Source organism: Chinchilla lanigera, unplaced genomic scaffold (assembly GCF_000276665.1).
Source record: "Chinchilla lanigera isolate Chin_1 unplaced genomic scaffold, ChiLan1.0 scaffold00057, whole genome shotgun sequence".
Lineage (NCBI taxonomy): Eukaryota > Metazoa > Chordata > Mammalia > Rodentia > Chinchillidae > Chinchilla > Chinchilla lanigera.
The window spans coordinates 6755379-6776230 of record NW_004955458.1 but is presented as its reverse complement, the minus strand read 5'-3'; the positions used below and the strand labels follow the sequence as shown (position 1 = coordinate 6776230).

The following is a 20852-nucleotide window of genomic DNA, read 5'->3' as shown; positions in this document are numbered from 1 at the left end:
CGCTGAGGGTCACTCATTCAACAAGAGGACACACTTTACTTTTTCAAGTGGAGGAACTTCAGAACACTCAGGAGGTTTACTATCACTCTTCCTGCCTGCATTTCTCTGAGCGCTCCCTAACCTCGTTGAGGTCTGTACTGGTGGTGTTTCCCCGGCTGCACATCCTTGGAACTACTTCAGAGTAACTCTGTGATTTTGCTTTACTCACAAAAATACTTTTTAGGTCTGTGGGGAAAGACTACATAAACACGTAACAGAAAGTACAAAAGACCTAATATTATTTTTTACCTGAGCTATTGGCATATTCCAGACATCTGTACTACTCCTTAGTCTGGTAGCTTAGGAATGAGTATGATTTGAGTTCAAGCGAGTTTATAAAAGTTTCAGTGATTGAGGACGAGGCAGAGCTGTGCATTCTAACTGATCCTAAAGTAAATTACTAGAGGAAATTAGATCCCCCAAATGCCAGACAGGGAAGTTCAAAGTTCTCATTAGTGTGTCCATAATTCAAGTAGAAATAAAAGCCCAGGTAAAGCAACTGTAGGCAGACGGGGTGACTGGATCACTGCTTTTAAAAAGAGCTAATTTGAAAACAAAGAATCTCATTAAGTTGAACTTGATGTGTAGTGAAGGAAGTACAACATGTAGAATTCCTTAAATAAAAATGTATAGACTTAGTAAACACGCTCCTTGCCCTTGGCCTTGGTTGGTTTCCACCACTCCACATTGCAAAGGAAACTCGTGATGGTGGTGGGGAAGGGAGTTCTATGTGACACAGTGTTTTGATCTATGTATATAATTATGTAATGTCCAAATCATGCTAAAGCATGCTTATCTCCTCAAACTCGATCATGTCTTCATGGTAAAAACATTCAGTATGCTTTCTCCTATCTTTTTTGAAATATACCATATAAAATTGCTTTTTATAGTCCCCCTACTGTACGATACCACACTGGAGTTTCTTACTCATGTTAACTTAGTACCTATTGTTGGATCTCTCCCCTTCGCTCTCTCCCTATCCAAGTGCAATCCATAGCCAACTTGCAGGTAAGCCTCTCCAGGCATATCTCTAATGTCAGGACTTTTGGTTCACAGCTTTCAGCCAGTGGCTTTCAAAACAAACCCTTAAGCTCTCTGTATAACCCTAAATCTTTTCACAGGTGGTTCACAATCTCACTCTATGTTTATCTCTATCCTTGTCCCTCCTATGCCTCCTCAATTATATGCCCTACTATAGGTATACAGCCAACTTATAGTTGTGCCAAGTATGCCACAAACTTTTCAACTGGTGACCACACTCTTGCCTTTTTGTGGAATGTTCTTTACCACTCAATCCGAACTTCCCACCTTCTCCTTAGTCTAGTTAACTTCTATTTACTCTTCAGATTTTTAGTTTGAATATCATTTCCTTCAGATATTGCGGACACAATACCAGCAGTACGTTTGCAACGAGTGGTCCCTAAAGCTCTCCTACTCCTTGAATGCTCCTAAATAGCATCATCATGGATTTAATCTTTAATTTTCCCCATGTCTTGGGCAAGACTAAATTTTGAGAGTGGCCAACACCCATAAAGGCCAAAATACTGCAACCATTTTATCAACTTTCTCCATCGTCTTAGTAAAATATCTTCATGGAGGGCCAAGGAATCCAATTTGCAACTGTGATTAATATTATTCCTCCTGTTTTTGGAGGATACTTCTCATGATATTCAAGTTTGTATGGCAATCCCAGAAAATATATGTTATGGCTTGTATCTGGATGTTCCTCCAAGCCTCATGTGGACATAGGTGGGGCTTTTCAGAGGTGATTGGTTCTAGATTGTGTGATGCTGGGTTAATTCATGATATGATGCTAGGATTAAGACTGCCCCAACCCAGGTGTGAGTACTACTTGTCTTAAGGGTGGGTAGCCTGGATAAGATATAAGGGACAGGAAGAAGCTGCTGCCTTTGTTTACTTTGTTTATTGCTTGCTGCTTTCTGCATTCTGCCTGCCATGAACTGTTTCTCCTTTGCAATGCCCCTCTACCATGCCACCCTGCCATGAAGCCAGTTGATTATGCACTGAAACCTCTACAAACTGTGAGCTAAAATAAATCTTTCCTCCTCTGACCTTGGGTGACAGATATTTTGCCTCAGTAATGTGAAAAGTAACTAAGACAATACAGCTGCTTTAAAAGCTAGAGATAAGATAACCAGTTCCTTCAAGATGTCCATGATCTGTGCTGAATAAAAAACTTTGAATCCGTGAGATAGCATGCATATTCAAAGTTGTCAATGTTGCCTCTATATGAAAACAATAACCCACAATTTCTCCTCATATCTATAAAAAGGAAGAAACAGAGACAGTGAGAACCACCAAAAGGAAGGGTGAGGCTTGAAGCAGAGAGTGTGGCAGATCACAGGACTACTACCCATTCGCTCTAACATCCTCTCTGAAAAGAAGTATCACATCCAGTATGCTAAACTACTCAGGAAAAGAGTCAGGAAGACTTTCGGAGAAAGAGAACAAAGTCACGGCTGGGTTGGGGTTTTTTTTCCATGATGTTCCCATTGTCAGAATCTCCATCTATAACGCTTCCCACTAAGATATGTAACCACTTCTGTCTGGAAAAGTAGATGCTATATATTCGTGATTTTATACCATAATTTTCAGTGGTTGAAGCTTCATAGTTTCACGGTTAGTCTAGTTTGTGTATTCCTATTATTAGCAGGTAGCTCCTTCTAAAAGTGGCTCCTGAACTGAAGGTACCAGGTTCTGGGTTGCTGACCTCTCCCTCTGGGGTTAGAGCCCAGGTTCTTCTTGTCTCAAACAAAGAACTGAATCAAATGAGCAGAGCAGTGGCAAAATTTCTTTGAAAAGGTAAAAGTGAAGAGTGAGGGAGAAACTGGCTCTGCAGAGCAAGCCTGGGCCAAGTAAAAGGAGAAGAAAAGCAGTAAAAGGACACCCTGGAGAAAGAAGGGTGGGATACTGTGAAGAAAACCACGATAGGGCTGGGGATATAGCTCAGTGGCACAGTGCCTTGCTTTGGGAAGTGTAAGGTCCTGGGTTCAACTCCTGTACCAAAAAAAGGAAAGAAAGCCACAGTAATAAGCTCTTCTTGGTGTCTGTGTCCTTTATACTGTCCAAATCTCAAGAAAATCTGTGAACTTCTACACCTGGGTCCTGACAGGTGGTGGTGGGATCCCACCTTAGGCTGATGTCAGGTCTAGACCATCCCATTAAAAACCTGCTCTACTTCTCAAAGAATTCCATGTACAGGGTTTTGAGAACTGTTCTCCTCATAAGTCTGGGATCTTGTGATCTTATGTGGCAACTTCCGCAACCAGTTTTGCCACCCCCTAATCTATCTCACTATGGCCAAAGTTTATTTACATAGGGGCCTTTTTTTTTTTTTTAGCTCTGCATATTTCTTTTTCTGGCCAATAAATAATGTTTAGCCTTCTTGGCCTTTCCCACCATCAAGATCCCTCTTAGACCATCCTCCCATCCTTTCTTTAGGTTTGATCCCCATAAAATATTTTCAGCTTGTCTTAGTTACCTTTCTCTTTGCTGAGATACTCAAAGTTAAAGGAGGACAGGTTTATTTTGACTCACAGTTTATAGAGGTTTCAGTGCACAGCTGATGGCCCCAAGGCAGGGTGGCATGGCAGAGGTGCGTGGCAGAGGAGAAATAGTCCACAGCAAGCAGGCAGGCATTAACCTTCTTTCTGTCCCTATGTTTTATGCAGGCTACCATCCTAGGTAGGGCAGGTATAGCACTCATAGCCTTAATCCTAGCCAGAACTATGGCAAACCAATCAGTGGACTGACTTAGTAATCACACAGCCTTGATCCCAGCATCACACACTTTAGATCCAGCCACCTCTGAAAAGCCCCCTATGACTGCATAAGGCTTTGGGGTGACATCTTGGGACAAGCCATAACACAGCTTCAGCAACTTTGCATGAAGTTCTGCAGTCCACCCTTCCCACTCCCAAGGATACCCAGACTCCATCTGGAAAGGCCTGTATTAGGGATCTGGTCCTAGGGCTCCTGGTCCTATTGCATTGCAAAACAAGATCACTGGCTGTGAAGCAGCATGAACCACAAACAGAAAGTGCATCATAAATAAAAAATACAACTATCAGGAAACTTGCTATGCCAGTGTAAATGAGGAGTATCCAGAGAGAATAAATTTGTATGGATCACATTTGAGTATTTCAGGATGTCTATGAAATGAATTTATTTTTCATATTATGGTATGTCTTTGCAGTTGATGGGCCTTCAGGGGGCAGAGGAACTGTTTACATAAACATTTCTCTGCAATCATGTAGAAATATGAATCATAAAATTATATGTCATGCATTCTATTCTACTGTCTCACAGTAATCAGCAGTAGAAATATTTTCTTTGAACTTCCAAAACATCAACTGATTTGTGAGTATGACTAGAATCGCCTTAAATAAAGGTAGAAATAAACTTTCCAATTCTTTTCACAATGGAAGTGCTTACAGGTGATACATTTTCATGGGCCTGTAGTTTTATAATATGTGTACATTCAGCCACAATAAATATTGTTCATCTACTATGTATTATAAGGCTACTTTGAAAATAGTGAAATACATGAGGCACACTTTCTACTTCAACACCCTTAATTCCTGATTAATCAAACTGTAAAATAAGTTTTGAAGACAGAAAAAAAGAAAATATATATATGTAAGACTAATACTAAGTGGTAGTCAAAGATTAAATATCTAATGGAGATGTCTGGAATTATACCCAGAAGAAAAGAATTGGAGATTTAGGGACCGGGGATATAGCTCAGTGGCATAAGCACCTGCCTGGCAAGCACAAGGTCCTGAGTTCGATTCCTGGTGCCAAAAGGAAAAAAAAAAGAATTGGAGATTTATACCTCTAAAATTAAATAAATTAAATGATTGCCATTTCTGCCATTTTGGGAATATCTGTCCAATGCTTAGCATCCTTAGTGTAAATAGTAAAAAGGAGACATAAGAGAGCTAAATTTGAAAAGAACAGGTGGAACATGGCAAGGAGTTCTCTGGACGAGGGGCTTAAAGAAGTCCCCTGGGAAAGGATGTAACTGAGACCTGGCTGTTGGCCCTGAGATAAGTAGGAAAGAGGAAGAGAAGGGCGGGTGTTTGGAGACTAGGATGGAGCTTCCTCAACGCCAAGCTGCTTTTGTTCCTAACATGCAGCTTTTTTTTTTTATCTTAGTACCCGAAATAAATATTCATCCTTTTATTATAAGTTCTGTACACTTTCCTCCAGGGAGACTGCAATTATCAAGACTAAATTTCATGGCCGATCCTGTCTCCTGGGGACCAGCTCTTCTCTCCTTCCGGCTTAAAGATGGCGTCTGCTGGTGCGCCTGGAGTGACGTCAGAACAGGAAGTGTGCCTTGAGGGGACTCAACCTAGAAGCCCAGCAGAGCTCAATGACTGTGGCAGACGTTTCAGTTGCTACTCAATATCCATTTTTTAATTCATCCAAAAAGTATTTATGGAGCATTCACAAGATGTTATACATTCTCTCTTTTCTTCTTATAGCATTTTGTTGTTGCTGTTGTTGTTTTTGTTTTTGTTGGAACCAGAAATGAACCTCACACTTGTTCAGTCAGGCACCATGCCACTGCGCTACATCCCTGGTCTCATTCTTTTGTTTTTTTTTTGAGCCCCAATTTTTATTTTGAAATTTTTTGTTTTCAATCAACAGAAGTACTTAACTAAATCTCCCGTTTGCTCTTACAGCTAGATGACAACATTGTAATAATCAGATCATAGCAGAAAACCACTAGGGATTAGAGGAAAGTTTTGCTTTTCTGATTTACCCTGTACTCCTTCTTTGAGAGGTCCTTCTTTTATTCCAAAATATCCACATATGCAAGGCTGAGTTATATAGGAGAGATTCATAATAAAGACAGAGGGGAGACCTAGGAGTCTGAATTTTTGATTATTTCCTGGATCTGCTGTACAAACCCCAGTCTTTTCATATGAGAAAAATAAAATCCTGTCACTCAAATAATTATAGTTGGGTTTTTAAGCTAAGGGTATAACTCAGTGGTAAAGCACATGCTTAGCATGTGCGAAATCCTGGGTTCATTCTTCAGCCCCAAAATAAATAAAAGCATGGAGAAGACACACAGCCTGTTTACTGACTGCTTTGCTTATACTATGGATTACAGCTTATTACTCATGAACCTTTGGCGAGATAACTTAGTTCCTTTAAACTTCAGGGTTTTTGTCTGTAAAATCAGGACAATAATAATACCTGGTTCATAATACAGTTGTAAGAACTCAGTGAGATGATGTAAGCTAAGTTTTGAGTATAGTGTCTGGAAAATGATAAATATTTAATAAAGGCTAGCCATTATCATCTTTATTATTATTGTTATCCTATTTTATTATTAAATATTTGTTTGCTAAAGCAATGAATAAGCAAATTTTCTTCCCAGACTAATGAATTTATCACATTCAGCAAAGAAATTAAAGAAATATGTGACCTTAGAGGCACCAAATCAATAAATGCTTAAATTATTCTGTTGATTCTTTTCAAGTCTGTCATTTAGAAAATCAACTTTTGTTTCAGAACAGTTTTAGGTGTTTACAAAAATACTATAGCATTCCCATACTCACCCACCCAGCTCTTCCTGTTATTAACTTGCTACATTATTGTGGTACATCTGCCATGTTTAATGAACCAATACAGTAAATTATTATTAACTGAAATTCATGTTGTATGCATATTGCTTTGGTTTCTCTGCTTTGGAATAACACATCATGCTTTGTCATCTTGCTGCTTTAGTTGCCTTTTGGCTATGTGTGTCTCAGACTTCCTTTGCTTTTTGTGACTTTAACAGTTTTCAGAACTAGTCAGGTGTTTTGTACAATGTCTCTCAGTAGGGATTTCTGTGATTAGTCTCCTCATGGTTAGATGGTGACAGTGTATTTTTTCCGAGGAAGACCACGGAGGTGAAGCCTCATTTTCATTTCATCATATCAAGAGCACATGCTAGCAACATGATTCATCACTGGTGAAGTTCACTTTGATCACCCTGCTGAGATAGTCCTGATATCTGTCAGGATTCTCCACTGCAAAGTTAGTTCTCCCCTCTTGTCTTGGTTACTTTTCTCTCATTACTGAGACAAAATACCCAGTGCCCAAATTTAAGGAAGGAAAGGTTTATTTAGCTTACAGTTTGTGGAGGTTGCAGTCTGTACTCGGCTGGCTCCAAGGCAGAGTGGAACTCGGCAGAGGACAACAGTTCTTGGTGGCTGAAGACAGCAAAAGCAGCAAGAGCGCAAGGGAGGAGAAGTGGCTGCAAGCAGCCTCTTTCTCTCTCTTACATATGCAAAACTACCCGCCCCAGGGTGGGTGTAGCACTCACACCCGTAATCCAAGCATTGGATTATGGATAAATCATAAACTCTAAAAGCCCACCTCATGACTGCATGAGGCTTTGGTGGGATATCCAGACACAAACTATAACAACTCTCTTCCAACCTGGGGTCTCTGGAAGGAAGTCACTATGTACAGCTCACATGTAAAGAATGAAGAGTTTAGTGCCATATTTGTGAGCTTCAGAAAGAGGTGGGCAACTTGAGTTTATTGTATCCAAGATTTTTATGATTATAATCATCAAAGTTTCAGTTTTCTTTCCTGAAGACTAAAAAAAAAGTGTAGAACTGAGAAAGAAACAAGTAGATATTTACTTAATATAATCCCAAACACTTGAGCAACTCAGTCAGTAGTAACTGGAAATTACTGGTTGGTTCAGCAAATAATTTCAGAAGAAGAAATAATCTATGATGTTTTTAAGAGTCATAATGAGGACCTCATAAAAAGAGTCAGAAATAGCCATTGTGTGGGAATCATCTGCATCATATCATCAAAGCATTTCTAGGACAGCAAAGTATATGAGTTAAGACTTCAGGCTCTGCCATCAGAGTTGTATGCTCAAATCCAAGGCCCCCACCATATTGCAGATCAGGGTCTGATCTCTAATACAATGGCAGCACCTACCTCCTGGAAGGATCCAAGGATGAATATTTAAATACATAAAAAAGCCCCTTACACACTGCCCACCGCTTAGTAATTGCTGAAAAAATCATTTTTGCATATTATAATAATTTTTTCATTTCCAAAAATGTAAAATGTCCAGGGAGAGATATGATATTTGAAGCATACTTCTTACTTAGTTTGCTTGTCTATTTGTTTGTCTGCTTATTGCAGTACTGGGGATTAAGTCCAGGGTCTTCGTACTAAGCTATCTCCCTAATCCTTTGAAAATAATTTCTTTTTAAATTCTGAGACAGAGTCTTCTAGAGTCACTAAGTCATCTAGGGTAGGTTCAAAATTATTATCCTTGTGCCTCAGTCTCCCAGAATACTGGGGTTACAAGGAGAAATTTGGCAACTACTTAAAAATAAAAATATATTTTTAAAAGGTGACAACCATTTTTAAAGCATGCATTAGTTTTTTGTTTAGTTTTCCCTGTGGGAAGATCTAACTTAGACAACAAACAGAGTTGGCATAATTTGCGTTTGACATCTTCCTTTCTCAAATTTGTTTTTCTTTTCAGCTTTTTCATCTTTTACCCCTGTGTAGAACATTCTCATCAGGTGACTGCTGATTAAGATCTTCGAATGTGAGATAGGAGGTTCGTTCTTTGGTGCATGCAGTCTATTCATGTCAAACTTGCCCCCTTTGTCACTTTATCACTTTTCTGCCTAAAAGAGTCTAAATTTGATTGCTGAGCATTAGCCCCAAATAGTGGACACGGTATGGAAACTGTACTCACTTAACTTCTGCCATTAGGAGCAGCATAAAAATAGAACAAGCTCAAGGTTTCTTCCTCATAAAGAAAACATTCTCATGGAGTCAGATGTTTAAATATTTATCAACCTCTCTCACTGACAAATTCAACTTCGGGTTCAGCATCATCAGAAGTCATGAAAAGTCATAACTTTCTGGGGTAAGATTCAGTTTCTAAGGCCTCATAAAAAATTCTACCACCAGATGCTGAAGAAAAATAGGTCATTGTTTGTGATTGAGGACTAGTTGGAAGACCCAGAGGGAAAATTTGACAGGAATTAATGTTTTTTCCAAGGATCCCATAGCCAGCTGGATGTGGAGCTGACTCATCAGTGGGATCAGAGCATAGGCGTTTCAATATTACAGGCCTCCCCCGAGGTCCTACTCAACGAAGGCTTTTTTATGGATGTAGAGCAGGCCAAAGAAGAGCATTTACTGTTTCATGCCTAGGCTCTAGTCATTTTAGGAATCATCAAATAAAGAGGGAAGCTTTAAAAATATGCTATCAGTTGAACACTACTTTCTACCTGCTGTCATTTTAATTTGACCCTTTTCTGTCTGCCCACTGACACTAAGATTCACTAATATGATGGAGGCCTGTAAGTTAGACTTTCAACCTAACTTCATTTGAAAAAATCAGTAAAAGAATTTATTAACCCATTTGGTCAGCCAAATGTGGTTCAGTTATTGTCACCCACATAATTAAAGGTGTACAAAAACCTAAAACTCTAGAAGCTATTATTGGCATGCAGAAAGTTTCAGCATCCATTATTTTTACAGAGCAGGGAGGAAATATTTTAGGTTATGTTTCTTACCTTCCCAACCTAAGCTAGCACTTGTAAATTCTTCCCCTCATCAAAACACAGTTCACGGGGCTGGGGATTTAGCTCAGCAGCAAAAGCGCCTGCCTGGCAAGCGCAAGGTCGTGAGTTTGGTTCCCGGTACCAGAGGGAAAAAAAAAAAACAAAACAAAAAACAAAAAACAAAAACCCAAAAAAAACACAGTTCACATGACTGCATTGATACACCACACCAGAACACAAATACAGACACATGTCACACACTTGCAATCCTTAAGAGAAGAAATCACATTCCATTTGTGCAAGAACTTCAGCTAGTTTTCAGAATACATTAGAAACATGTAAGCCTTCTTTAAAAAATATGGAGGCGCCATGGAAAATCTACTTTGAACAGATGCAGAGAGAGGTCCTGAAAACCTCCTGCAATATTTACGGAAAGCTTTTCTTAGAAACAACCATGCATGCAGACTATAGAAAGCACAAATGATAGGAGATGTAGAATAACAGAGGAAGCCGTGCCAAGCCAAAGGTGAGAAAGAGAATTCAGACCAAGCCAGGGATAGTTATTCCTTTGCTTCATTCTAGCTAAAAGTCTCAGCAATTTCTTTTTGAGAAGTTATTGGGAGTTAAGAAAAGATCTCAACTGTGTGTGTATTTTATAAATTATTACATGAACTATATAATGGAAGGAATCAATGAAGTTTATACAGGTAGAAAGATATAGAGCGAACTCCAACTGGTCATTTCCATCAAGATTGTAGTTGTTGAAAAATATCTATAGCTATTTACATGAACAGTGCATTGGATTACCTGCATATCATTGTAAAAAGGATATTACTTACTCACCTTCACACCCACAAAGATAATTGACTGGGTAATAACTGGGTAATTTAGTTTAAATGGCAACAACTTTAAGTGTTAGATTTTATTTCCTGTAGACCGCAGGAGGCCAAGTGAAGAAATGAAATAGAATTTGTATAATCAGTATCTCTTCTACCATCTGTGATTTTTTTTTTTTTTACAGCATGTCATACCAGAAAGGGACTACAGAAAAGTGCAGTCTTTCCACTTGTCAGAGTCAGCTCCTGTCCACCCAGATGAATTTCTTCACTCCAAGCAGAGCAGACAGGAGGGGGCATTGCAGTTCTATAGAATACACTGTAGAGTTTTTCCCCCCTTCCTTTAGATGTAGTGAGTTACCACCCACTGTAAATTTGAGAGGGTCTGTGGTTTAACTACAGCCATTAAAAAGAGAAAAGACAAAAATCTCTATGCTAGGGAATGAATTTGGTGAAAGCAGAGTGCTTCCAAAGCTACAATGGACACCCTTTCTTAAAGGATTTGAGATTACCACCAAGACCTTCAGCAATTTGAATTTGATTGGAGGTAGATAAACTCCACCTTTCTATGTGTTTGGTACCTGTGCATCTCCCACAGAAGGTAACTCCTCTGAAACATAAAAGGAAAGTTTCTACGCTGAGCAATTTGAAAGCATAATGAATTCATTTTAGTCTCCTTGGACATTATTCACAGCAGGGAAAGTCACAGGCAAGGGGAACAAGAATAAAATATCCAGAGACAGCCGGTGTCAGTGCTGTGGTTCCAACAATGAACATGCCAGAGATCTCATGGCAAGTCCTATTATTGTGATGTGTACTTTCTGCCCAATAAGAAGTTTGGAAAGTCAATATACACACATAAACCTACGTGCTCCAAAACTCAGCCGAAGGTTCCCCGATCTCTTTCTGACCCTCAGTTTAGCAGTTTAATCAAACGTATCAGAACAGACAGCTGTGGCTCTCTTTTCATTTTGGAAATAATGAGCTCAAGAGTCTGTGAGCTTCTCCAACAGACCAGACACATCCGCCATTGACAGACATCCCTTCCAGCTGCTTTGAACAATTTGAAATTGATTGGACCCTCAGCCTTTGAGGGCTAATAGCCCCTCTTCACGTTCTGAGAGGTGCACAACTCGTCGTATTTCATTTCAGGGTTTCACACAGCTCTTCATTTAACCGTCCAGGAAATGTAAACAGGACACTGCTTCACACTCCTGAAAGCCTGCAATGTTCATTTGTTTGCATGACACTTGCTGAGTAGCCTAATTAATTATCTGTGGGTGGCAGATTACATGAAGTAACATTCGTTGGCTAAGTACGCATTTCCTGTAACGATATATACTGTGAAAATGTTTTTTTGAGGTGTTGGTTAAAGTGGCTGTCTTAATGCTTGAATATTTTAGATTTCTATTTGACTGCTAAAATTTCAAATTTCCTGTTAGCAAAAGGAAACACAAAACGAGGTACCTGAAGAACAATTTAAATCAGAATAATGTTTTATTTTAACAAATTTCTGAAAGGCAAATAGTAGTAGCTCAGTGTTTGGTTTGGTTTGGTTGGGTCTGGTTTGGTTTGATTCGGTCTGGTTTGGTTGGCTGGTATTTTGTTGTTTTTTTTTTTTTTCCTAAGACAATACTAGAATCAACGTTTACCATTCAGATTTCTATAATCAGTGCTACTTATTTTGGCACCCTGCCCAGGAGTATTCTTCATGAATCATAAATTCTTCAGACAAGGTTTCCTAAGGGCAGTCTATGGTCTACAAATATTTAATTGGAGGTTTCAGTTCATGGAATGCCATTAAAATGCCCAGTCTGCTATCTCTCTTACTGTTTTGTATTTATTTTGAATTCTATCTCAAAGATAAACTGGATAATCATTTCTTCATTCTCCCCAATAGGTTGTTTAGTATTGGATTGTATAAAAAGAAGGAAATTCATTACGTTTTCCGGGTGCAAAAATGCACACAAAAAAGCAAAGGACTATCAACCCTCCCCCACCCCCTAATAATTTCATAATATGTAATTTGCATATGTGCTTCAGACCATAGAGGGTGGAGGAAGAAAAGTAGAATGCTCCTCCTACTATGATAATTAGACAAAAGGAGACAATGACTACATCAGTGTATAATACTCAGGTGAGAACCACAGAATTGCCACACACAAAAAAAATCCTTTAAAAAAAAAGTCTAATTGTATATGCATTTCTGACTTTTTTAGAAAGGTTAGAACTATCTGAAATCTGGAATCAAAACCTGATGTGACCTACATAAGAAACGCTCTGATTCCCTAATTAAACCAAGCTGTGGCTGCAGGCTCGGCAAATAGATGCCAAAAAAAATCATCTAATCAATCTTCCCAGGATCCTCCAGGAATGTGGTGAGGAGCGCGCAGGGGCGGACTATGCCGGCACTGAGGATGTGGGCCAGGGAGGTGCCCGCTCCCGGGTTTGCTCCACGCGGAGGGTCCTGGGTCTCCAGCAGCCAAGGCCAGAGCGCACATGGAGGAGGGGGCTGGGAAGCAAGGGGACCAGCAGGGGTTGAGGAGGAAAACAGACTAAATGTTTTAACAGCTGCTCTTTTTTTTTTTCTTCACCTATTTTGCCCAAGGATCTGATTTCCTGCTGCAGGGCATGGGGCCTTCTCTGTGGGCCTGGAGGCTGAGTCTAACAGGGCCTGTTTGCTCTGGGAAACTGAACTCTCTTTCCCTTTTTGCTTTTGAGGAGAGAGAAGGACTGGTAAGGAGAAATCGGAATATTTTAGAGTTCATATTAAAGCAAAACCAGCCCCAGAAAATGCAGTTCCTCTTGAATTTTAAAGAGCCTGGCAACAGATGAAGAGAAGTGGGGGTGGGGCTCGCATTCTTCCTCTTGAATTTTTGACAGGAAAATTGTGCTTCGGGAAAGATGGAATGTCATTCCCATGTAGTTCGCTCCTCCATCTCAGCTCCTCCATGATGATGCGGCAGGTATGTTAATTGAGAAGGATTAGAAACATAACGCAGCTGCTTAGAACAGAGGCAAAGAACTTGCAGAGGAGCAAGAGAACCAATAGCAAGGGTGCTCTTTCTGCAAGCCACACGTTTAGTGCTGCCAATATCAAATAAAGGGCAAAGTCTCTCTGAAAAGAGCAGTTATTTGTTTTCTTTGCTGAAACTCCTTTATCCTATCACTTTGGGTTTGCTTTAGAGCACTTCACCTCAAAAAACATTTCAGGGTAGAGGCTGCCTCACGGACTCACTCCAGCAGCTGCTGCATTTATCCACGCGGATGTGCGTTAGTACCACACGTTGCTTTATTCCACGAGAAGGATAATGTCTCCTTTGGAGGAATCGGAACAATCAAATGTGAATCTTAATTGTAGCCACTGCTCAATGCAAACAAATGTTAGGAAGACCCAAGTTACCCCCAACTGCGTGCTTGTCAGATTTATTTCATTTTTGTACCTACAGCATACAGTTCTACAGCTCTGCAGCTCACCCCCACCAGCCACGGGACAGCCTGCTGGTCTGTTATTGTTTTGGGCTCAGACCACTGCTCTTCGTCTTACCACTCAAGTCTGGCCTGAGTTGCGCAGCTTTCTTCCTGTCTGAGCATTCCTACTGTGGGCTCATTTTTGCCAGGAAGCTTTCCCTTCATCTTCCTCCTTCTGCTTCTCTTTCTCCTAGTTATAAATCATTGCATCCCATATGCTCTGCAGCACGCACATTTAAGTTGCATTTCTTTCTTTCCCTCTGGAATTGTTTTGAATTTGGTTTCCTATGGCCAGCCTCCTAAAGTAGATTGCAAGCAACCTTTTAGAAAGAAACAGCATTCTCTCTCTCTCTTTCTCTCTAATAAGTTGGAAAACCATTTAGCTTGTTGCTGAGTTTTCTGGTTTCCTACCTACTGTCCCCATTTTCACACTAAAAGTCCCACATCCCAGGGAAACCTTTACTCCCTGGGCCTCCCAGGCAAGCTGGTCACTTTATTGGCTAAGTGTAAGTGAAAAGATTTAGGAATAAAACAAAAACCCTTGTGATTACGGAAACATCAAGTAATTGTGTTTTCAGTATTTTTACTTTCAAGTGAAGAAACCAAAAGTCATTATTAAAGGACTTAAAATATGACAGAGAAACATGATACATGGTAAGCATACAGTGTTTACACAGATCTATTTATTACACATGAAATATATATAAATAAGAGGAGGAAAAGGGCATGAATAACACAAGCTACAGAGACAGATGGAGAGTTGGTCTGTGTTAAGCTCAGAATTCAGGACTCTTTGTTTAATCTGTTCCTTTGCTGGCCAATTTGAAGATTGAGAATGAAAACAAGATTGTCCTCCAGGCTCCTGCGGGCTGAAATAACTATGATTGAATTTGCCATACTCCTGGGTTGTGGGCTCTTTATCCTGCATTTCAGAGTGTGCCTGTTGTTTTTGTCCTACTGCCTTAGTCTTGGGGTACTTCAGTGGTTATAACAAGCTATCAGCTTGTTAGGGGCACTTTAAATCCTCAAGACCTGTTAAGGGTTTGTAAATAACTTCCAAGACATGATAATTTGTGTGTGTATGTGTGCAGTACTAGGGATCACAGGTGTGGACCACCGTACCTGGCTAATAATTTTTATTCAGATTATTACTTTAGAAAGTTAGTTATTGCAGGCTGGGGATTTAGCTCAGTGGCACAGCGCCTGCCTGGCAAGTGCAAGGTCATGAGTTCGATTACCGGTACCAGAAAAAAAAAATAGAAAGTTAGTTAAGCTAGGTACAGTGGACTAATTTTTCTACTAATGTATTCAGTAATGATATACCATCTTACATATGTCTATGTTTTATGTATTAACAATGTAATGAAGCCATTAAATAACATACAATATTCCTTGTTGGGTTTTTTTTAGTGTTTTCCATTAAGAAATACTACCAGGCATGCATGAAGGTCTGCTAGGGAAAGCAGGTCCATACCAAGATAAGCCTGAGTCCCTGCCCTTCACTGGCTCATAATGAAGTAGAAGAGCTGGATGCAAACACTGCCATGGGCTGGAATTCGGCGCAGGATGGAAGATCATGAAGGGTTGAAAAGAGCTATGTGTAAAGAGTAAATAAGAAATTAATTTTGAGTGGGCCCCTCGGGAAAATGTAAGAGAGGAGCTGGTTAGAAATTAAGACAAAATTATTTATGGCAAAGAGAACTACATGAATGTACAGATGAATAAAGCCATAGAAGACAGAGAAAGGAAGGCATACATAGAGCGATGGCAGGCACAGAAGGGAGATAAAGACGTGGCAGGGATGAGTGGACAGCACATGACATGGAAAGAGATGGAATCGGAAAGGTAGGTCAGGTCTAGAACGAGAAGGTCAGAGAGGGTGCTGATGTTAATGGAGCTTTCACTTGAAGCCAGGTGCTGTACCACATGCATTGCACAAGTGATGTCACTTAATGCTTATTTGAACTCTAAAGGAGTTATCTTTATCCTTATTTTACTGATGGCAAAAACAGGCTTAGAGAAAAAAATTCAAGTGTTTACACACACACAGTTAAAAGCCACAGAGCCAAGATCCATGCTCAGATCTGGGTGCCTTCAAATTCAAGTAAATGAACCTTTCTCCATTTGTCGCACATGATTTTGCTTTATTAGAAATGCAAAGAGTTGGTAAAGGTTTGTGAATTGGGAATGAGAAAACCAAGGGAGTTACCTGGATTCATTGTATAAGGTATGCTGGCAGCTACAGATAAAAGGTGATGAGACAAAGAGGAATGTAGATTAGAACCAAGCTGATCACTTAGGAAAATAAAACACTAAAAAGTGTCTCAGAGGTGGACCGTAAGGTAGACATAGCTAAGTGACTGTTTATAGACATAAATCATAAATGATTCCAAGATATACAGCTTGTGAAAGCTATTAAACTCACCTACTAAAGTCATAGAATATCTGTCTTTAAGAATGTGCAAAATGAGTATCAACCCCTTTAATTGACACTTTTGTAGAATTTCTAAATAAACAAAGTATTGTTAGAAAAATTAAATTACTTCTTTTTAACAGTAGTGCTTTACCTCAAATTCAACAGCCATGTGGACATTTATTCTGTGCAAAATGTAAGCAACTACTTTGAGTTTTTACCAGTTTTCCAAATAGCTTTTAATTCAGTCTTCAACTCTATAGCAAATGAAATGACTGGTTTACACAAAAGAGGGTAGAAACGGTGTCAACACATTCAGGAGTCAATTTTGATTCTAAGACAAGAACATAGTATGGCTTCTTATTTATCGCGAAGGCCATTCTGCAAAAAATTAGTTTTTGCTCTTACCAAAGGGAAGATGAAGAGAAGTGCATGGTTGAATAATAAAAATTCTTAGAAGTTTCCAGCATATTAGAAAGATTCAACAAACAATAATAGTAGGCTCAAAATTTAAAGGAATAAATCTAAAAGTTGGAAGAGTCTTAATGTTATGATTTCATTAGGCATTATTAGAAACCTATTGGGATAGTTTCAACCTCTGCAAGACTGTGGTTCAAATACAGGTTGGATAAGCAGTAAAAATATTCCACAGTACGATCTTCTGTCTGACAGAGGGCAGATGGTGGGGTAGTCTCTAGTGAGTGTCTGGTCCTCTCTATGCCTATGCAGTGTTTACATATAGAAGTGATGATCTTAACTGATCCTAATAATGATGATGATAGTGATAATAACCCTAATTTACCAGACACCAATTATATGCGAGGCATCGTACTGGCTATATCGCACAAGCTCTCATTTTATGTTTAAAATGATCCACTGATGAAGGCACACTGCTTCCATTCTGCAATGTAAGAACACAAGTTCAGGAAGCTTCAGAGAACTCTCCCAGGGTCACATAACACGAATACATCCAAAATGAAAACACAAGGCTGTCAGACCCTGCAGTGTGCTGTCCTGATCTCACCCTAGCTCTCAGCCCTTGTTGCATGCTAGAATTGCCTGGGAGACCTTTCACAAGGACCTTGCTAGAGATTCTGATTTGATTTGTTTGGAAGAAGCCCAAACGTAAGTATTTTTTAAAAGCTTCCTACCTAAGGGGCAGCCACTGTCCACAGCTGCAGTGCTGTGTCACACAACCTGTAAAGCACATGAGTCTCTGAGAATGTAACTTGAAGGACAAAAAAAACCTCTGTCATGTCTACTCTTTTAGCTGTCCACCCCACACAGCTATAGACCCCATTTGTAGATCACTGTTCTCCAAAACATTTTTTTTCAATGTTCAGTTGAGGTTGAATGAAGGTCACAGATAATAGTGAAGCTAAGTCTTAGCCTCCAAGGAGAGGATCAAGGTGCTAGACATCAGTTTTTAATTGGAGGATCTTGTTTAGTGTTTTTCAATAATATCTTATGCAAATGACAAGCTTATTTCTGAACAGGAAAAGCATGGAGGTTAGCGGCTATATATCATTGTTTAATCATAATCCATAAAATGTGTCAGTGCAGCTGTATCATCTCAGAGTGAACCTACAGCGGCAGTTTAAAACCTTTTGGGTACCAAGGACAAGATGGACAGGAGACAGTTTTTCCACAGAGTGCCAAGGGGGTGGGCAGATAGGGATGGTGTGCCTTCAGCATTTGATTCTCATAAGAAGTGCTCAGCCTAGATCCTTTGCACGGCCAGCTCACAATAGTGTTCCCAGTCCCATGAGAGTCCTGCTCTGCTGCTCTGAGGATAGGCCAAGAACAGGGGGCAACTTGAGCAAAGGGGAGTGGCTGTAAATATAGATGGAGCTTTGCTTTCTTCCCTGACACTCACCTCCCTCCTTACAGCCTCACTTCCTGACAAGCTACAGACCAGACCAGTATCCCACTATCAGTCTTCGGGCCCAGGAATCGAGGACCCTCGCCCTACGGGAGATGCAAAGCCACAGACAAAAGGCCAAAGGTAGATTAGAATGACTAGCTTCATAAAAGCAATGGGCAGGTCACCACAGCACAAGTGTCTGGTGGAAAACCCAGAGCCCCTGAGCTCTAGGAAGACTTCAGTGTCCTTTCTCATGAACTCTTCTCCTGTTTCAGGAGAATAGCTTTTTGTAGATGGGTCAATTTTAGTACAGGTGGAGCGTCCCAAATCCAAAAATTCAAAATCCAAAATGCTCCAAAACCTGAGACACTGTGAGTGTTGTCATGATGCTACAAGTGGAAAGTTCTACAACTGACCTCGTGTGACAGATCACAGCCTGAAGGCAGGTGTGTTCACAATATTGGATAAGGTTACCTTTAGGCTATGTGTTCAAAGTGTTTATGAAACATAAATGGATTTCATGTTTAGACTTGGGTCCTATCCCTAAGATATTTCATTATGTAGATATAAATATTCCAAAATGTAAAAAAAATATGACATACACCTAATCCCAAGCATTTCAGAGAAGGGATAGTCACCTTCTATTTGTTTTTAGGACTTTATTTTTTAATTTGTTCTCAGTGTTTTATTTACCTTGTTTCTTCTTCAATCTTTCAACCTTTTCATTTTTTTCCCTTTCCCTTTTAAATTCAAACAACAAACACACTCTGTTCAAACCTGTGCATTTTCAAGAACATACGACACACCTAGGCAGATGAAGCCGCTGAGAGATAAAGCTGTGGCTGATTTCTTAAAGATTCATTCACACCAGGTCTGGTTATTTCTTCTGCACAGGTGTGTTACTATCTGTCAGGTGAACAAACGAGAAACTCAGGAAGCTAGGACCTCTGTCCCAACTTCTGATGGTCCGACTAGGTGGCAAAGAAAGTGATGAATCCCAGAAATGTCATTGATGTGAAGTAGGGGTTGGTCTGATAATGGGTACCACTGGAATTCTAGGGACCATACCCTCTTTCATCTCCTTGTGAATTCCTTTGTCCAGAGGAGGGTCAACTATTTTAATCACGTAGAATTGTTCAGGAGAAAGAACACAAACAGGAATTTAAGGACATACAGTTTGGAGACAGGACCCTATAATTGAACCCATACTGTGTAACTTATCTGCCATCTAGTCTTGAGAAATTTATTTAAATTTTCAAAGCCTCATTTTCCTTATCATGGAAATGGAAACATAACATGCTTTATGGGAGGATAAAATGATTCAGAAATATATGTCTAAGGGGCTGGGGATTTAGCTCAGCGGCAAAGCGCCTGCCTGGCAAGTGCAAGGTCGTGAGTTTGGTTCCCGGTACCGGAGAAAAACCAAAAAAGAAAGAAATATATGTCTAAAAATGTATGTCTATAAACCCCTTAGAATAATCTCTATTTGTTCACGTGAAACCTATTTATTGAAAATCTACGTGAGCCAGGCAGGATTGTAGGTGCTTAGGATTTAGCATTGAGTTAAACAGGCAAAACTGCCCTTTGTGGTGCTTGCATTCCAGGTAATAGAGACAGCAAGAAACAATAAACAATAAAATGACTGGTGTTAAAAAATATATAGTGTGTTGACCATGCAGAAAGCTGTCAGGCAAAGTCACTGATAAAAATACATCGGAGTGTATTAGCACTCTTTGCTAGGTAATAAGATCAAGTTTTTAAAAATATGGCCTCACTTGTTATAGAAGCTTAAGTAACAAATATGTGAAGCTAAGTAAAAGGAAATATTGTATCTTCTGCACTTTTAAAGAAATTATTGAGTCCAAATGCAAAGTTCGAATGAATCAACTCTGGTTGACGTTGCAAAAAGGAACCACGTGTGCGTTCACTCTGAAGCCGTTCTCCAAAGCTTGCATCATTCTTTGGTGTGAGGCCGTCGGGAACCAATCCCTGGCTGGGAGACACTGCGTCCCTATTTCCGCTTGAGGCAGACAGGATGGGAACAGCCAATAATACTGTGCGCACTGCGCCATGTGGAAGTCCCTGCTTATCCTTACAAAAGCCTCTCACGTTTCTGAGACTTCCAAAGCCGCATCTCATCAGTGAACGTTACCTTGTGTCCTTCACCTCAATAAATGGATGAACACTGCATCCAGCTCGGCTTAGAAAAGTCTTTTCTGTAAGCTGAAAGTACACAATATCTTTTCCACTTACAAATCAAGCATCACCGTTTCCGTAAGCATGGCTGCGTGGATATAGCGGATTCCCTATAGAGTTAGAACAGTGTTTATGAAATGAAATGACCCCTTAAAGGCCCCGGTTGAAGGCATCATGGAAACATAAGAGAGTCATATACAAACAAGCTGGGAAGTTTTGAGAAAGCCTCTACAGGAAATACTAAATCTGCTGCTAGATTACAGCAGCTGCGTCTGGCAGGCCGCGGCATGTGCCGCCTTGCTCTTATTGGCTTACTTTCTGGCACCCTCAGGAGGGTGCCTGCAGCCAGGCAGGTTTGAGCTACGAAACTGTGAGTTCATGCTCTGCATAGAATTTACATGAAATGAACTGAGGAGCAGAGAATGGAAAGGAATTGTCACTGTGGGGAAGGAAAT

General features: G+C 40.0%; 1 protein-coding gene across 1 annotated transcript in view; it reads right to left on the bottom strand.

The window, feature by feature from the left end:
• The window catches only part of LOC102004902, a 33212-nt gene extending 12872 nt beyond the window's left edge, over positions 1-20340 (bottom strand). The window contains exon 1 of the mRNA XM_005397527.1: positions 20043-20340. Within this exon, the coding sequence (XP_005397584.1) occupies positions 20043-20340 (298 nt within the window). The remainder of the gene's footprint in view (positions 1-20042) is intronic.
• Between the last annotated feature and the right edge of the window lie 512 nt (positions 20341-20852).